The 17,615-nt window shown below is 40.1% G+C and overlaps 2 protein-coding genes across 5 annotated transcripts in view; one reads left to right on the forward strand and one right to left on the reverse strand.

The window, feature by feature from the left end:
- Positions 1 to 11,011, reverse strand: part of arhgap35a (Rho GTPase activating protein 35a) — a 147,755-nt gene extending 136,744 nt beyond the window's left edge. For 2 of the 4 annotated variants that reach the window (XM_072549375.1, XM_072549373.1), the window contains exon 1: positions 10,851 to 11,011. The gene's annotated coding sequence lies outside the window, so the exon portion shown is untranslated. Of the gene's footprint in view, positions 1 to 10,371 lie in introns of all 4 variants that reach the window. The other 2 variants (XM_072549374.1, XM_072549372.1) reach the window with 1 other exon arrangement.
- A 610-nt stretch (positions 11,012 to 11,621) lies between these two features.
- Positions 11,622 to 17,615, forward strand: part of ap2s1 (adaptor related protein complex 2 subunit sigma 1) — a 44,736-nt gene continuing 38,742 nt past the window's right edge. The window contains exon 1 of the mRNA XM_072549376.1: positions 11,622 to 11,797. Within this exon, the coding sequence (XP_072405477.1) occupies positions 11,795 to 11,797 (3 nt within the window). The 5' untranslated portion in view covers positions 11,622 to 11,794. The remainder of the gene's footprint in view (positions 11,798 to 17,615) is intronic.

Here is a 17,615-nt window from a genome sequence, read left to right on the forward strand (position 1 = left end):
AAAAAAAAACAGTATACTCAGCAACAAATCTTGTTGCACACTGCTGGTCACAGGCCTCCAGTCCAAAAAATACAACCCTCTACCATCATCTTTAAATTAGCAAAAATAAAGGATCAGAACTGGCTTCATTAGTGTGTTGACAACTGGTTGGAAAATATGAAAGAGAGCAGTGATTAAGGGAATGTATTCTAATTGGTATTTGATAAATCGTGGTTTCCAAGTATCTGGGCTGATGCCTCACCTTTCATCACATCAGTAACTTGGATAAGGGAACAGAGTAATTTCTCAATTTAGATAGTTAACTAAGTTTGATGGATAAAATGTTGTATAGTTAAGTGATGGAAGCTACTCTGTATATAGGAACACGGTAGTCAACAATGCTCATGGAACATTGCACTTAAACGCAATGAATTTCAAAGGAAGGAACTGTCTTCCTCAGATCCTAGCTCAGCACTACATTCAGTTTGTGGGCACCACATATCAAAGGTGAATATCAGAATGGATAGAACAAGATTACCAAAGGTTCAAAGGTTTACAGTTGGAGGACAAAAGAAAACACTTGCTAAGTGTATAACACAATTAAGATATAACAAACAAATTCATTAGGGTTGACATTTGGGAGGGCAGGAGTAGCTCAGAACTAAGGAACAGCAAATATAAAATTAGATCATGGTCACCTGGCAGTGAATTCAACGATGAACTAATAATCCACTTTAAACTCCATTTGAGAAGTGGCAAATGGAGTTTAATGTGTAAAAGTGCGAGATGATTCACTTTGGAAGGAATAACAGGAATGTAGAGTACTGGGCTAATGGTAAGATTCTTGGCAGTGTGGATGAGCATAGAGATCTCAGGGTCCATGTACATAGATCCTTAAAAGTTGCCACCCAGGTTGATAGGGTTGTTAAGGAGGCATACGGTGTGTTAGCTTTTACTGGTAGGGGGATTAAGTTTCGGAATCATGAGATCATGCTGCAGCTGTACAGAGCTCTGGTGCAGCCACATTTACAAGTATTGCGTACAGTTCTGGTCACCGCATTATAGCAAGAATGTGGAAGCTTTGGAAAGGTTTCAGAGAAGATTTACAAAGATGTTGCCTGGTATGGAGGGAGAGTCTTACTAGGAAAGGCTGAGGGACTAACTTCACTGAAGATGATAGAGAGATGACTTAATTGAGACATAAGATAATCAGAGGATTAGATAGGTTGGACAGCGAGAGCTTTTTTCCTTGGATGGCGATGGCTAGTACAAGGAGACACAGCTTTAGACTGTGGGGTGATAGATATAGGACAGATGTCAGAGGTAGTTTCTTTACTCAGAGTAATGGGGGCGTGAAACACACTGCCTGCAACAGTAGTAGACTTGCCAACTTTAAGGGCATTCAAATGGTCATTGGATAGGCATATGGGCAAGAATGGAATAGTATAGGTTAGAAGAGCTTCAGATTGTTGTGCCGACCTGTGGAACCATTGAGGCCAAATGGCCTGTACAGCGCTGTAATGTTCAATGTTATAAGACTGTGGTTGATAGAATCCCTATAACGTGGAAGCAGGCCATTTACCCTAAGCCCATGCTAACACTCTGAAAAGTGCCCCACTTAGAACCAGCCCGTACCCTCTACCTGCAACCCAGCATTTCCCATGGTTAATCCACCTAGCCTATACATCCTGGACACTATGGGCAATTTAGCATGGCCAATCCACCCTAACTTGAACATCTTTGGACCGGTAAGGAAACTGGAGCAGAGAGGACACCCACAGACACGGAGCGGGGGAAAGGTGCAAACTCCACAGTCAGCCACTGGTGGAATCAAATAAGGGACCCTAGTGGTGTTAGGGAGCAGTGCTAGCCACTGAGCCGTCATGCTGCTCATAGTTTTCAATGTGGATAAGGGATGTGAATCAACAGCAAGTAAATGAAGTCAAAGTGTAGATTAAATCACAATCACGCTTAAATGGCAGAACGAGATGGCAAGCATGAACGTCCAATGCCTGCTCCTATATTTGGAAGGGACAAGTCATTCACTACATTTCTGTGAGAGGGGGAGGTAGAATATGACCATACTGCAGATGAATTCTAACAATAACGCATATACAGAAACATTAGCTCTAATTTTTCTTCTCCACAAATACAGCCAGACCTGCTGCATATTTCTAGAATTTTCTTTCCTTACTGTACAGCAAGTCTAGAACTGAAGAGTTTGAGAGCCAAGACAAATGAATGAATCAGTGAGCCACATTGTGAAGGCAGGAAACATTGATGTAAATAAACAGTGCGTTATACAGTCTAACACAACACAAGTATGCAAACTTCCTTGTAATTCCTTTGTCAAAACTGATCCAACGAAATAAAAGATGATCTGGACAAAACCCTTGAAGCCAGGGGAGGCAATGGCCTAGTGGTATTTTTGCTGAACTGTTAATACAGAGACTCTGTTAAAGTTCTGGGGACCCAAGTTTGAATCCCACAATGACGGTGGATGTGATTTTTGAGATTATTTGTAGCACAGGTTGAAGTTCAAGGTGTAAGTTTTCTCGCTAAGCTGGCAGGTTTGTTTTCAGACATGTCATCACCATGCTTGGTAACATCAGGGAGCCTCCGGTGAAGCACTGGTGCATATCCCACTATTTGGGGGTCTTGGTCTCTTAAGGTGGATGTTATCATTTCCAGTTCTTTTTCTCAGAGGTTGGTAAATGGGGTCCAAATCAATGTGTTTATTGATAGAGTTCTGGTTAGAATGCCAGGCCTCGAGGAATTCCTGTGCATGTCTCTGTTCAGCCTGTCCAAGGATGGACACGTTGTCCCAATTGAAGTGGTGTCCTTCTTCGTCTGTAAGTAAGGTTACTAGTGATAGTAGGTCATGTCTTTTGGTGGCTAGTTGTTTTTTGTATATCCTGGTGGCTAGTTTTCTGCCAGTTTGTCTGATATATTGTTTGTTACAGTCTTTGCATGAAATTTTGCAAATTACATTGGTTTTGCTGGTTGTTGGTATAGGGTCCTTCAGGTTAATTAGTAGCTGTTTGCATGTTGGTAGGTTTGTGAGCTACCTTGATGCCAAGGGGGCAGAGTAGCCTGGTAGCCTTCTCAGAGATGTTTTTGATGCATGGTAGTGTGGCTAGAGTTTCTGGGCATGTTGTGGCTTGTTGTTTAAGAATCAACGGACTGTGTTTATCAGGTCAGACAGCATCCGAGGAACAGGAAAAATCGATGTTTCAGGCAGAAGCACTTCATCAGGAATGATTGTGCTTTTCCAGCACCACTAATCAGTACTCTAATCTCCAGCAACTGCAATCCTCACTTTCGCCCTGCATTCTTCTTGAAGATATTATATTAGATATTTTTCTTCTACTACTTGTAGTTTCTGGGTGCTACAGTGTATTGTGGCCCATTTAAATAATGTCCTGATGCAGGTCTGTTTGTGGGTGTTGGGATGATTGCTTCTGTAATTAAATATCTGGTCTGTATGTGTTGCTTTCCTGTAGACATTGGTCTGCAGTTCTCCATTAACTGTTTCTTCCACTATGATATCTAGAAAGGGGAGTTTGTTGTTGTTATTCTCCTCTTCTTTTGAGAAATTTATACCAGTAAGGATGTTGATGTTGTAGGTTTTCTCTAATTTGTTCCATTTTGTGATGACAAAAGATAGTGGACCCAAAGTTTGGGTTGGATCATGGGAGGGCTGTTTGTTTGAGTCTCTGCATTACTGCTTCTGCTAATATGCCTAATATTGGTGATCCTATGGGCATTCCATTGATTTGTTTGTAGGTGTTGTTGTCATCGAAGGAGGCGTGGTTAGTGAGGCACCAAAAACTGAAATACCTGGAAGACTCATGCCACTTCATCCATTCCACCCAGGGATTCCTGATCAAAGAGACCAAGATAGAAGAGTACGAAATAACTGTCTTCTCTGACGTAACAGCCCTGTTCACATCAATTAACATCAGCCTGGCCAAAGAACTACTGACCGCACTACAAGACAAACTAAGGACAAGCACCAACTTCATCAGCAAGGACAAACATCCTCAAGCTAGTTGACCTGTGCCTCACTAACCACTTCACCTTCAATAAGACAACCTACAAACAAATCAACGGAACACCCATGGGATCACCAATATTAGGCTGCTTCTCAGAAGCAGTAATGCAGAGACTCGAACAAACAGCCTTCCCCACAATCCAACCCAAACTTTGGCAGCTATGTAGATGACGCCTTTGTCATCACAAAACAGAACCAATTCGAGGAAACCTACAACATCAACATCCTTACTGGCCTAAATTTCACTAAAGCGGAGGAGAACAACAATAACAGACTCCCCTTCCTAGATGTCACAGTGGATCAAACAAACAGTTAATGGAGAACTGCAGACCAGCGTCTACAGGAAAGCAACACACACAGACTAGATACTTAACTACAGAAGCAATCACCCAGAACCAGAGCTACATCAGGACATATAAAAAGGATAATATACTGCAGCACCCAGGAATTACGAGAAGAAAAATATCTATACAGCATCTTCAAGGAGAACGGATACCTGCTAAATACAGTCCGCTGATACTTGAACAACAAACCCAAACAACCTCGAGCCACACCACTATATATCAAAGACATCTCGGAGAAGACTACCAGACTACTGCAACCCCATGGCATCATGGTAACCCATAAACCTACCAACACACAAACAGCTACTGATTAACCTATAGGACCCTATAGCAACAACCAGTAAAACGAATGTAATTTGCAAAATATCATGCAAGGACTGTAAGAAACACTATCAGACAAACAGGCAGAAAACTAGCCACAAGGATACACGAACACCAACTAGCCACCAAAAGACATGAGAAAGTGAGAACTGGGGATCAGAGTCAGAGTGTGGGGTGAGAAAAGCACAGCCAGTCATCGCCCCTCATTCCTGATGAAGAGCTTATGCTCGAAACATCGATGCTCCTGCTCCTCAGATGCTGCTTGACCAGCTGTGGCTGTTCCAGCACTGCACTCTTCGACTAAAAGACATGACCCACTATCACTAGTATCCTGACATACAGACGAAGGAGGACACCACTTCGACTGGGACAACACATCCATCCTTGGACAGACTAAACAGAGACACGCACAGGAATTCAAAAATCAATAAACATGTCGATCTGGAGCCCATTTACCAATCTCTCAGCAAAAGACCCAAAAATGATGTCACCCATCTTAAGGGACCAAGACACACAAGTAGAAACCGGGACAGAACACCAGCGCTTCACCAGAGGCTCACTGATGACATTACCTATCATGGTGTGGAATCATCTGAAAGCAAACCTGCCAGCTCAGCAAGCAAACTTACAACATGGCAGATGGTTGAATTTGAATTCAATAATCAAACAAAATCTGGAATTCAGAGTCTAATCACAGAATCCCTACTGTGTGAAAACAGGCCATTTGGCCGAAAAAGTCCACTCTGAAGAGTAACTCACCCAGACCCATTCTCCTACCCTATTATCCTACATTTACTCCTGACTAATGTACCTTATCTACACAACCCTGAACAACATGAGCAATTTCACATGGCCAATTCACTAACCTGCACATCTTTGGACTGCGGGAGGACACTGGAGCACAGAGGAAACCCACACGGACACAGGGAGAATATGCAAACTCCACACAGAGTTACCAGAGGCTGAATTCGAACCTAGGTCCCTGGCGCTTTGTGGCAGTAGTGCTAACCACTGAGCCACCATGCCACTCCAATGACCCCTAAAACCATTAATGATTGTTGGAAAACCCATCTGGTTCACTAATGCCCTTTAGGGAAGGAAACTGCCATTTTTACCCTGGTCTGCACTTCCTATGACTCCCAACCCTTAACTGCCCTCGAGAATGGGCAAAAACTGGTGTGGCCAGCTAAACCCTCATGCCAGTGAATGAATATCAAAAAAAACTTAATTTTTATGCTAATAACCCAGTAAAGAACCAACCGGAAGTAAAAGTGTCTGTTGGTTTAGGTGCGCACTAGTCACTAAGTAGCACAAAAAGCATCAAGAGTTGGCATTACTAGCACATCGAACCAGTTACGCAGTAAGTGCAGTTTTTACATGTTTCAAAAGATATTAATATTAAATTATACATAAGACGTGTTAACTGATATACTCAACTCCCAAGTTTGTTTCCATTATCTCAATGTCACAAGGTGACCATTGCTATCAAAAGGACTACTGATGCTGCATTAGGCCCATCCTGTCCAGGTTGACAAAAAAAAGCCACTCAGCCCCAAATAAACACACTCTCGCTCTTGATGCGTAGCCCGGTAACTTACTGTATTTTAAAAGCAGACCCAAATATTTTATGTAATGGAGACTTCTACCTGTACAACCCTTTTTAGGTTGCAAAGCCCCACTATCTTGGTGGCAAAAAAAACCATTTCAATATTCCTAAACTATTAGTTTAAAATTTCTTCTCCCTACTTATCAAACTCTGGAAATAATAAAAAGTCATTCCTATCAACCCTGGTGAGACCCCTCAACTTTTGTACACCTATTAAATCTGTCCCCTGACCGCCTCTGTTGCAGAGGAAACAGGTGCAGCCTTCCAATCCCAATTCATAACTAAAAAGACTCCAGCTCTGGCAACATTTTTGCAAACCTTATCTGTATTTACTATTCTGGTCACGACATAGAAATGGAAGTGCTACCTAGTGAATAATCTAGAATTGATGAGCTAATTTCCAAATGAAATACTTTGCTTTCATCCCATGCCACCATCCTGCATGATTTAAAATCAATTCTCATGTGGAAACACCAGTCCACAGATCACCTGATAATATCTCACCTGGAGATAAGAATCCTTACAGGTAGGAGATCACATTCTTATGTTCTGAATAGCTATTCTCTACTTTTCAACTTTACAGACCTGAAATAGGAAAGGCAAAACACCAGACACCTAAACAAGAACAATTTCTTCACATAACCCTGTTCCCAAAAATATTAAATCACTTCACAATTTGTTGATTATTTCCTTATCCAACACTAACTGCCCTCCTTTCTTCTCTCTACTTCAGGGCCATACTTTGCATCTAAAAGAGAGAGAGTCTAGGATTACATTACTAGCAAAAAAATATGTAAAGCTACGCATCAGATCTAGTACTGTCCACATTCCTTTTTATTTATTCATGGGATGAGGGTGTCACTGGCTAGGGCAGCATTTATTGTCTATCTTTAAGTGCCCAGAGGGGAATTAAGAGCCAACCACATTGCTGTGGACTTGGAGTCACACGTCGGCCAGGTTATCAGATTCCCAAATTCCAGATTTTTATTGAATTTAAATTGACCACCTGCCCTGGTGGAATTTGGACCTGGACCCCAGAACATTATATTAGGTCTTAAGATTACTAGTCCAGCAATAATAATCACTAGGCCATCACCTCCCTACATGATGGCACAGGAAATGTTACAAGCATTTAAAATAAAGTGCTCGTCAAGAATTCACACAGTTCAATAATACATTTAAAATATCATTATGTTAAAATGATATTACATGGACAATGATGAAGTCCTTCAAAATATAAAATTAGTTCCAAGTATTAACCTCTAGAATAAGAAATCACTAGCTTATTTGTCAGTTCATTAGCTGAAGCTTTAACCTATAATACATACAGACATTTAATTCTGTACTTTTCCTTGTTAATGTCTCCATCTGCGATGGAAACACAGTCTCCAAACTTGAACATGAACACATATTGCCTCTAGTGAAGGCTACTCACGAGGACTTGGACTGCGGCATTCTGAATCAATAATAGTTTGTGGAGTATTAAAGATTAGAATTAAGGTGTGGATTGGAGGACTTTGGACTCAGCCGGAAACTGATGTTGCAAGTGTAGATGAGGGGATTTAGCAACAACATATAAGTGGTAATACAGTGGTGGTGGGAGGTAGAGGTGGATACATCCATTTTTTGAAATAGAAAGTATTTTTATTAAGCAGATGTGGAGACAATAGCAAACTGCAGGGTCATCATCGTGCCAAATTCAGTCAGTCACCATAAACATTGAAGACAAGGCCACCCCTGGGAATCCACTCTTTGAGCAGGTGAAACAGCATAAGAGACATCACTGATCCCTGCACCCAAACCCTCCCCCAAACCTCTGGATAATGCCATATTTGTCAGTTAGAAATCCCCGTTGGCTAAAAGATGACAATCAAGAAATCATATGGGAGAAAATTCTGCATGTCGTAATGCAGTGTGTCCTCATGCAAGCCATCAGCAGCAACTATCATTAGTTCTTTATTTTAAATTCGAACACATTAAAATTCTAAAATATGAATGATTTGTTTTAAGCAATCAATTGGCCTTCATGTATTAATTCATTGCAGTATTTTTTTTAAATTATATACACTGCAGCAAAGATTTTTTGGTCTAATTGATTTTTTATATATGCTAACCTCCAAGAATTTAAAAATATGAAAATCAAGATGAAATCATTACACAAATCAACATGAGAAAATGCCAAGATTAATCTTTGAAGATTACAAATGATTTATAATTTTAGAATGTTACAGAGCCTCTTACGATTGGAAGATGGCTCGGGTTGCAATTCTTGCTGTATAGACATTCATTAGGGTAATTTTTTCTGAGGCGGAAGGGGGAAGAGGGAGAATGGAAGTCAAAAATGACCAAAAAACGACCCACAGGTTAACTGAAAACAGAATAGCAAAACCATTTATATACACAACAATTTAGATTTCATTTTTTAAGTTCCAATTCTATGGCTGTTAACAAGGTCATTCCAGCTGCAGGAGGCTCACCAGGGAACTTCTGCAGCCTATCCATTCACAGTAGTCATCACAACTGAACCTTGAAGCTCTGCACACACCCATGTTTCACTGAAAAGCAGCAGTGAAAATACTAACCGAAAATCTCTCTGCCTCCCAGAAGGGCAGCTACCATCATAACTAAGGACAGCTCACTCACCACAAACCACGAATCCCAGCCCTAGCTGATTACATTACTTAAGTTCGTAGTTTTGATACTGGTATATAACGCACAGGATTTGCCATTTATCATGCTGCAATCAATAGAACAGCTCAAAATTTGAGAGGGGTTTTGATACAGTTATTTATGTTATTGTCTGACTGCAAATTGGTAAATGATAAGCATGAATTGATCAGCGTCAAGAAAAATTACGACTAAATTTGGAAGGGGCTAAATTGCAGTCATTCCATTAAATTTTACTGGGAACATGGTCTTAAAATAATGCAGTTGATAAGCAGATTAAAAGGAACCTTCTTAAAATAAGAGCAGAACTCAATTTCTAATATCACCTCAATTCTGACCTCTTAATGTCTTGTGATACAAGGCGGTGTATCCCTTCACAATAGTTCACTGAATCATGAACATAAACAACTCCCCTCACCCCACCCCATAAAAGTACACTTCAACATAAAGCAAAAGTCGACCTTTTGGATGCATACCACAAACATGTGCTTCACGCAATGGATACCCAACATGTCAAGACATATTCCACATATATTCAAAAAGGGGGAGGAGAAGGGTTCAGATAGAGTTTGTAGACTTGAAGTCACTGTTTAAATACAGAGTGCACCATGCTCATTAAAAGCAGAAATCACTACATCCGTGAATGTACTATGTTTAATGTCAGCATATACATGCTCCTTAACTGAAGAAACAAACAAACCCACTCACTTTTTTTTTTAAAAAAGCCAAACAATTTTCTCTTCTATTTCAGCTATTAACCCATCTAGATTTTTAGGAATGGAAAACAGAATGAGAATTTAATGTTCAAAATTAATCAATAACACATTATCCAGATACAGTTGTATCTTTATCACTCCTATACAATTTGAGTTAAATCTTAACACTGGATTGCCTTGAAAGTGCTAAAACCTTATTCTCCAAAAAGCATTTTAAATAATTCTGTGCTTTATGTTAGAGGTGATAGCAACACATTTATACGATTAAAAATTCAGATTTTAAAAATTAGAACAGCAAAGCACTGAAAAAAAGATACATTTCCTTAACGTTCCTTACAAAATCCTACAAAATGTTAAAATTCATTCTGGGAAGAGAAAGGTGTCATTCATTTCTAAACAACGAAAAACGAAATTAGTTCTTCAACACATTTTGACACATGGCACACTCAGCCACATCAAATTTTTATTCCTTTGGCTGTTCTGAAAATACATGTACGAAACAAAAACTAACAAAAAAAAAACCCTTGAAATATTTCCAACGAAATAAATGCTCGGAGGCCAAAATCAGAGAGAAAGAGCAGGCTTAGAATACAAATTAAGGATCCATTCAACGGGAGGGAAAAAAAACTGAGGGTGGAAGCAAAGAGAGAGAGAGAGGAGAAAGAAAAGAAAATATCTCCCTACCTTAGCTTTCTTTCCACAAGATGAGACAAATAATAGATATAGATTTGTTCCTGGGGATTTTTTTTTTAAATTAATGGTCAGCAGACATCTTGTTTTCCTCAGGAATCACAGGACAGATTTGGAGGAGAGGGAATGTGTGTGGATTAAACTGATGTGGGTTTTTTTTTCCCCCCAACCCTCTCTTTTGCTTTCTCTTTGCTCTCGGTCCTCTTGCAAATCTATGACCGGACAGAAATGGCGGATATTTCTCCCGTACTCTTCCCCTTCAACAACTTTTTCTCGCTGCTGCTGCTGCTGCTGGATCCCCCCCAGGAGCAGACATCGCTCATGATGCTTCTCAGGCCGCCATGGAGGCGCACTGATTCGACGGGTCAGGTGATATCTCCTCCTCCAAGGGACAAATATATTTTTCTTTCCTCCTCCTCCCCGATCCTCAAACAATTAGTCAAACATCAACAAAAATCCACCTCCGCACACACCATTCGATAGGCCACGCCCGACTTCCACTAAAAATGTCGACCAAAAGCCGCTGCCGCCACAAATTTTCCCCTCAAAATAAAAAGAATTGGCCTCACGACAATAAGATTTTTTTCCCCCCCTTCCCCCTCTCTCTCTCTCTCTCTTCTTCTCCACCTTCGTAATTTGCCCTCCCAACCAAACTTGCTGGTTTCATTTTTTTTTAAATCCCCGCCCTCCCTTTCGTGGCCTCCATTGGTCGGTCTCCACGGAGAAACAGTCTTTATTGCGCTTCCCTCACGTCAATCAGACTCGGGCGTCCACCCAGCACGTTAGGTTGTAGGCCGCCAGCTGCTGGCGGGCGGGGAAAGAGAGCGGCAGGAAGTGGACGGTGGCGGTGCCGCCGGGCCGGAAGTGGTGCGCGACCCAGGGTGCCGGGAAATGTAGTTTCTTGCCGCCCCAGCTGAGCAAAGCTGTTGCATTATTTAATCCATTCAGCATCGCAATGAATTGCAATGCAATTGTCTTCCTTGGTAGGGGCGACATCCTAATGTCGATGGTCAGTAATAGGCTTGCTTAACATGACTAGAATCAAGACATAACTGGATATTCGTGATTTGAAGCATCGTTTGTGTTTTTTTAAATAACAACATCTCCCGGCAGAAAATCTTTCCTTTAACATCCCAAAGGGGGTGCATTGTCATTGATTTGATTATGGTGTACTTGGGGGAGGGGGGAGGAGGCGATAGGGAGTGGGTGGAAAGGACTACATTCCCCAGAGTGCCTTGGGGAGGGCTACGCATGCGTAGTGGCGTGATGCGGGTTCTGACAGTCAGCGGTGACTGAGGGAAAAAAAAGTGTCGCCTCTGAAATAAAACATCATATGTCCCGGCAAAAGAAAAGAAATAAACACCCATAAAACACAGTAGCTTATAAGAAGAAAACCACCCCCAAAAGCAGATTCGTTATGGTAAGTGGTGATATTTCTCATTCACCCCCCCCCCCCGCCCCCCATTTCGAAATGGATTGAATGCAGGATGAGGCCTAACCTGAGCCCAGCTTCGAAGGGTTTTCTGGAAATAATAGAGAACCCAACTGAACTAACGTAGAGGCTGTTTAATCGTTCAAAAAGTAAAACTTAGCATTCTAATGTTTGCTTGGGTAGCTTACAACAATGGAGGTGAATAATTATCATAAAATAGAGGCCTTATCGCTTGTTTCTTGCCAAAAGCACCCACTGAGTATTTTTTATGTGGTAACAGTAAAAAGCGGTGTAGATGTAATTGAGTTTATGCATTTTCAAAAGGGCAGGGTTTTTTTTTTAAGGTTGTAACCATAACTGACAGGTTATAACAAGCAGCTTGAACAGGTTTGGGACTCCTTTCTTCAGACCTGATAAAAGCCTTCATAATCGTGAAAAGTTTTGTCAGGGTGGATGGAGAGAAAGTGGTCCCACTTATTGCTGAGACGAGATCAAGTGGGCCATATTTAAGTAAGGTGGTCACTAATAGTCCAACAGGAAAGTAGCTTTGCCCAGAAACTGGTGAGAATATTGAACTCACTTTCAGGAGAAGGGTCACTGGACTCGAAATGCTAAATTTGATTTTTCTCCACAGATGCTGCTGCATTTTTCCATCAATGTATGTTTTTGACACTTTCAAAGGGTTACACCCAAAACATTGACTTCTCTCCCTTTTGATGTTGCCTAGCTTGCTGTGTTCTTCCAGCCTCCAGCTTGTCTACTTTCATAGGCCACAGCTGAGAATAATTAAATGAAATTCAATAAGAACGTGAGGGCAAAAGGAATTGAAGGAGATATTGATACGTTTAGATGAGAAAGGATTCAATGAGCCTTGAATGGAGTGTAAACCCAGAGTATAGTCCTGTTGGGGTGAATGGCCATTATCTGTTTTATGCGCTACAAGTCCAAAATGAACACAAAATGCTAGTAATACATTAGATTTTGTTTTTAGGGAATGGATTTGTCGAACAAGGCCCACAATAAAATTATTTCTTATTGTTTTATTTTGGCTGTGATATTTTAATTATGCCTCCATAAAATAAAGGATAGGTTGCAAATTTGTTTTTCTCCATCTCAAATTTGTGAATCAACTTGAGGGCATCTGAAGAAGACTAGTTAATGTTTTGAGGCTAGACTCCACCTCTGAATTTTAGGACCAAGGATTTGTCTTTTCCTTCGGATCTCTATATATCCAGCATATCTTGCAAGGAATAAAATAAATTTAATTTTTTTGGAAGGGAAAGACCAGGATAAGTGAAAAGTTCTAATGCGTACTATTTTCACAAAGAAGCAACAAATTGATTTAATAGCCAATTAATAGATTTGAAAACAGCGTAAGGATGTATAACAAACTTTAAAGCATAGGCAAGGATACCTTCATTCAGGAGCCAGGTACGTGGAATTTGGAAGGTCAAAAGAATGAGAGTATCCACAAGAATTTGTACTACAAGGAAAAAGGGTGTTGTTTGGTTAGGAAGTCTATTCTAATAGACCCAAGTGTTGCCATGAAGGAAACAATGGCGAAACTGTAGGTTCCCTGATCTTCCAGGTAATTCAAATAAGGCAGAAGTATTGAACATGTTCTTTTTGTTTGCAGAGAATGGGCCCTTGTATATATGAGAGTATGTATTTATGAGCTCAACTGGCAATCTTAAATTGGATTTTGTAAGAGCTTGAGAACAATCAGGCGTTCAGCAATTGTTGCCAATTGCAAATTTACAATCGGGAACAATAGATGTTTTGGGATTTTCAATTGCAGTGTGTAATCTGCCTTTTGCAAACCATCAATGGTGCCCCCTAGTCAGCACCATTTTCTTCTGTAGCATATATATTGCTTTGATTATTTGAAACTGGCATTCTTGTGTTTGTTCTGACATGGGTAAGACAAAAAAAAACACAGGAAATGACATCACCACCAGCCCAAGGAAACTCAAACATATAAATAGAAAGTGGACTACACCACCAGTGCTTCATTCGGAGGCTCACTGAAGATGTTACCTAGTATGGTGACGAAACATCTGAAAACAAACCCTCCATATCAGCGAGCAAACCTACATCCATTGCACACAAGTTTTCTCATGTTTTATCTACCTCATCTCAGCCTTTCAATATGCTTCACTGATCCCTTCGCTCCAATGCACTCCTGAAGTTTCCATTTGAAAACATCTAAATACTTGCCTTACTTATTTCCTGTAATTCATTTTTGTTGCAGTATAGTGTTGCTAGCGAAACCAATGTTTATTTCTCATCCCTGATTATACTTGAGAAGATAATGGTGAGTTGCCACCTTGTGTCACTGCAGTATACATGGTGGAATTACGCTTGCACTCTGTTGGAAAGGGAGCTGTGAAACTCCTAGTGACAATGAGGCATAGGTGTACGTGAGTTGGAGCGGGGTGTGACTTGAGAGTGAGAGTTGCAGGGTAGTATGCCAGTCGCTCTTGTTTTCCTAGGCAGTAGCAGTCATGGGTTTGGAAGATACTGTCTACTGTGTCAGTGAAGAACATATAATATTCTTGCTGACATTTCCATTGAGTATAGACCAAAAATGTCAGAGTGAGGATGTTGGAAATCCAAGTATTGAGCCAGTTGGAACTGGAGAGGTTCAATGATATAATTTAACAGGTATTACATAAAATTGTCACTGGGTGAGCTCAACAGGAATTTAAAATTTGCAGTTCTAAAGCAATGACGTTTCGACTAACCAAAGTAAGAGTCAAATTTTCATATTGAACCTAATGCCTGATTAGTGAAACAGTTCTGCAGAGATGTGTACAGTTAAAGGTACCACATCCATAAGCATGGTGCTGATTAACAGACTGGTTACCAGTCTGTAACCAGTCTGTTAATCAGCACCATGCTTGTTTGCCTCTGCAAGCATCTTAGCCAACTTCTCCTGTAAATTGAAGTCTATCATTATTATAGGAACAATTTTTCATTTTATTTCCAATACTTTCCTAAAACTGAAAAGTTAGTTTTTTTTCCTTGATTCCACATGGATTTTCAAACTGATGATGCATGTGGGCAACCTGCACCTTCCTCTGCTCTGTAACCAGATGTAGGGATTGTGCAGCTTTTGAATTTCAGTAAAATATTTGATTTTCCTCTATCCATAAGGAATACATCTCCTTTTGAGGGATTATCAGAGATCAGGAAGCTACATCTGAGGAATTGTCAGACCTCTTACCTTCACAGTTCATTTGCATTTCTTGAAAAGGCAAAGTAGCCATGATTATAACCTTATTCTCTGCCAGTGTGATGGGACCTTGGCAAAGGGGTGAAATGTGGTTGATCTGTATATATGCTTCTGTCCCATGCTGCAGATATAATCAGCTGGAATGACTACATTGCCTTGAAATTATTGCCCTCAGATTTCTTCTTGTTTCTAGGGGAAGTTCTGCATTTTCTTCTGCCCAGTTACAAACATTAAGAATAAATTTGACTTCATCCTAGGCCCAATTTGTCTTCAAGTGGATGTGGTCAGACACTGTTTGATATGCCTGGTACCTGAGATGACAGAATTATCCTATAATGAGATGTTATGGGGAATTGGTCTGTGTTCCCTAGAGTTTAGAATAACAAGTGATGATCTTGCTGCAGTATATGTAATTCTTTTGGGGTTAAAACAACAGATATGCTGGGAGGCTGTTGCCCTAACCGGGAATTTTGGCGGTCATAAACTCAGAATAATGAGGCAACTATTTACAAAAATAAAGGAATTTCTTCAATCAGTGGACTATTAATATTTGAAATTCTGTTCCCAAGAGAGCTGAAGGTGTGAAGTAGTTGAGTACATTCAAGACAGAGATCTATAGACTTCTGGAATTTAAGGGAAAAGCAAATGTGGGAGATATCAGTCATGATTTTATGCACTGTACCTGCATGGACTGCAAAAGACCACAAGGGAATCATCGTCTCCTCACGATAGATTAGAAGATGGACAGCATCAAACACCCATGTCCCATAAATTAGTGAATGCTTAATAAAAGCAGTTCAGTAATCCTTTCTTGAGACAATTGAGTTGAAGAGGACGTGTGCAATGCAATGGGGATTTAATGGATAGCTCTTTCAAACAGCCAGCATAGGCACAATCACTGAATGGCCTCCTTCTGTGATGTATGGCTGAGTTACATGTTTTGTTTTGCACATGGTGATGAATAATCCTGGAACCCCCCACTCTTGTAAACCTCTTAAAGGATTGTGATTCATTCATGGGATATGAGTATCACTGGCTGGACAGTATTTATTGCCTATCCCCAGTCGCCCTTTCTCTGGTGGTGAGCAGCTCTCTAGAACTGTATCCATTGAGTGTAGATACAACTGCAGTGCTGTTAGGGAGGCAGTTAGCTCCACATTATTGTTAAGTCTGTCTTGGGGTTGCATTTGTTGATAAACTGTCAATATTTTTCAGGTTGGAGTATAAATTTTATTTGTATAGCTGAAGTCATTTTAAATAAATTCAATTGTTTTACTTGAATTTATTTTGAATTTGCACTGGGAATGTACATTTGTAAATGATGCCCATTTTCACCATATACTTCAACAGCTTGGGTAACTCTCTATATTCCAGAATGATTTGGAATTATCTCTAATGTAATACCTCATTGTATTTTGATTTCCAAATACAAGTATAAGTCTTGCTCAGTCTAATATAATTTAATTATTCTAGTTCCAGGCTAAAATGGTGAGGTTCACCCTTGTGTCCAAAGCATAAGAGCACAAAGCTGACTGTTAGTCAATAGAGTCATGGAAAGGGGATGCCATAGAAGTATCCTGCTGAGGTCATAGCTAATGCAGAATCATCTGGGACAGTTGATGCTGGATTTTAAAAACAAAAAAGCATTATGTTCACACATCTTAACCTGATTCTTTAAAAAAGTTCACTAAATTAAATATTGCTATGTCTTTCTTTCTGAAATTCAGAAATGGACTGTTAATTCATTTATTCCAAAAGTGGGTGGAAATAATTTTAAAAGTTTTAACTAAAATGGGATCCATTTCCAGGGCTATTTTTTTAAGGATGTTGTTGCTTTTCCTGAGGATTTCCTAGTTTTAAACAGTATTCTCCCACCCTACATTACCAACCACCAGCCTAATTAGAGACTTCAGCAGCATTGTGTCCTGGACCCCTGAGTTAGCAGACAGGACTTCCTGATCAGTGCCAACACTTAATGGAAATATTTGAATGGAAAGAAGAGCTGGCTAATGCTTTTACTTAAAAATGAAGGACCTAAGCTATTATCCAGATCTTGGACTTGCAAATGTGTAATTTTTTTTTCAGCATAGCCAAAACCGAATGCCATGTTGAATTAACCAATTCAGAATAATCAAATATTGTAGTTGTTGACAGCAGCACAGTTATTCTTTAAATGAATGTCATGGGTGTTTAGTATGTTGTTACTTTTGGCCAAATGAATTTTAGAGTCGTAGAATCCTAGAGTTATACAACACAGAAGCAGACCCTTCGGTCCAACTTGTCCATGCCAACCAGATATCTTAAATAAATCTTACATGGATCACAGAATCTTACATGGATTCATGCAGTTTTTGAGCAAAATAAAATGTAATTTTCAGTTTGTTGAAAGCTGTACATTTATCAGAAATCAAGTGGGAATGCAGAACAGACTGATTGCAATCTGGCAGTTAAAGGGTAATTTACCAGGTTGGACTTTATGATGGATCTACAAAATTATTCTGCTTGAATGTTTTTAAACAATGAGACGTTACCAAAACTTCTCAGCTTGCACCTCATCAGGGCAAACATAAG

Source organism: Chiloscyllium punctatum, chromosome 29 (assembly GCF_047496795.1).
Source record: "Chiloscyllium punctatum isolate Juve2018m chromosome 29, sChiPun1.3, whole genome shotgun sequence".
Classification (NCBI taxonomy): Eukaryota; Metazoa; Chordata; class Chondrichthyes; order Orectolobiformes; family Hemiscylliidae; genus Chiloscyllium; species Chiloscyllium punctatum.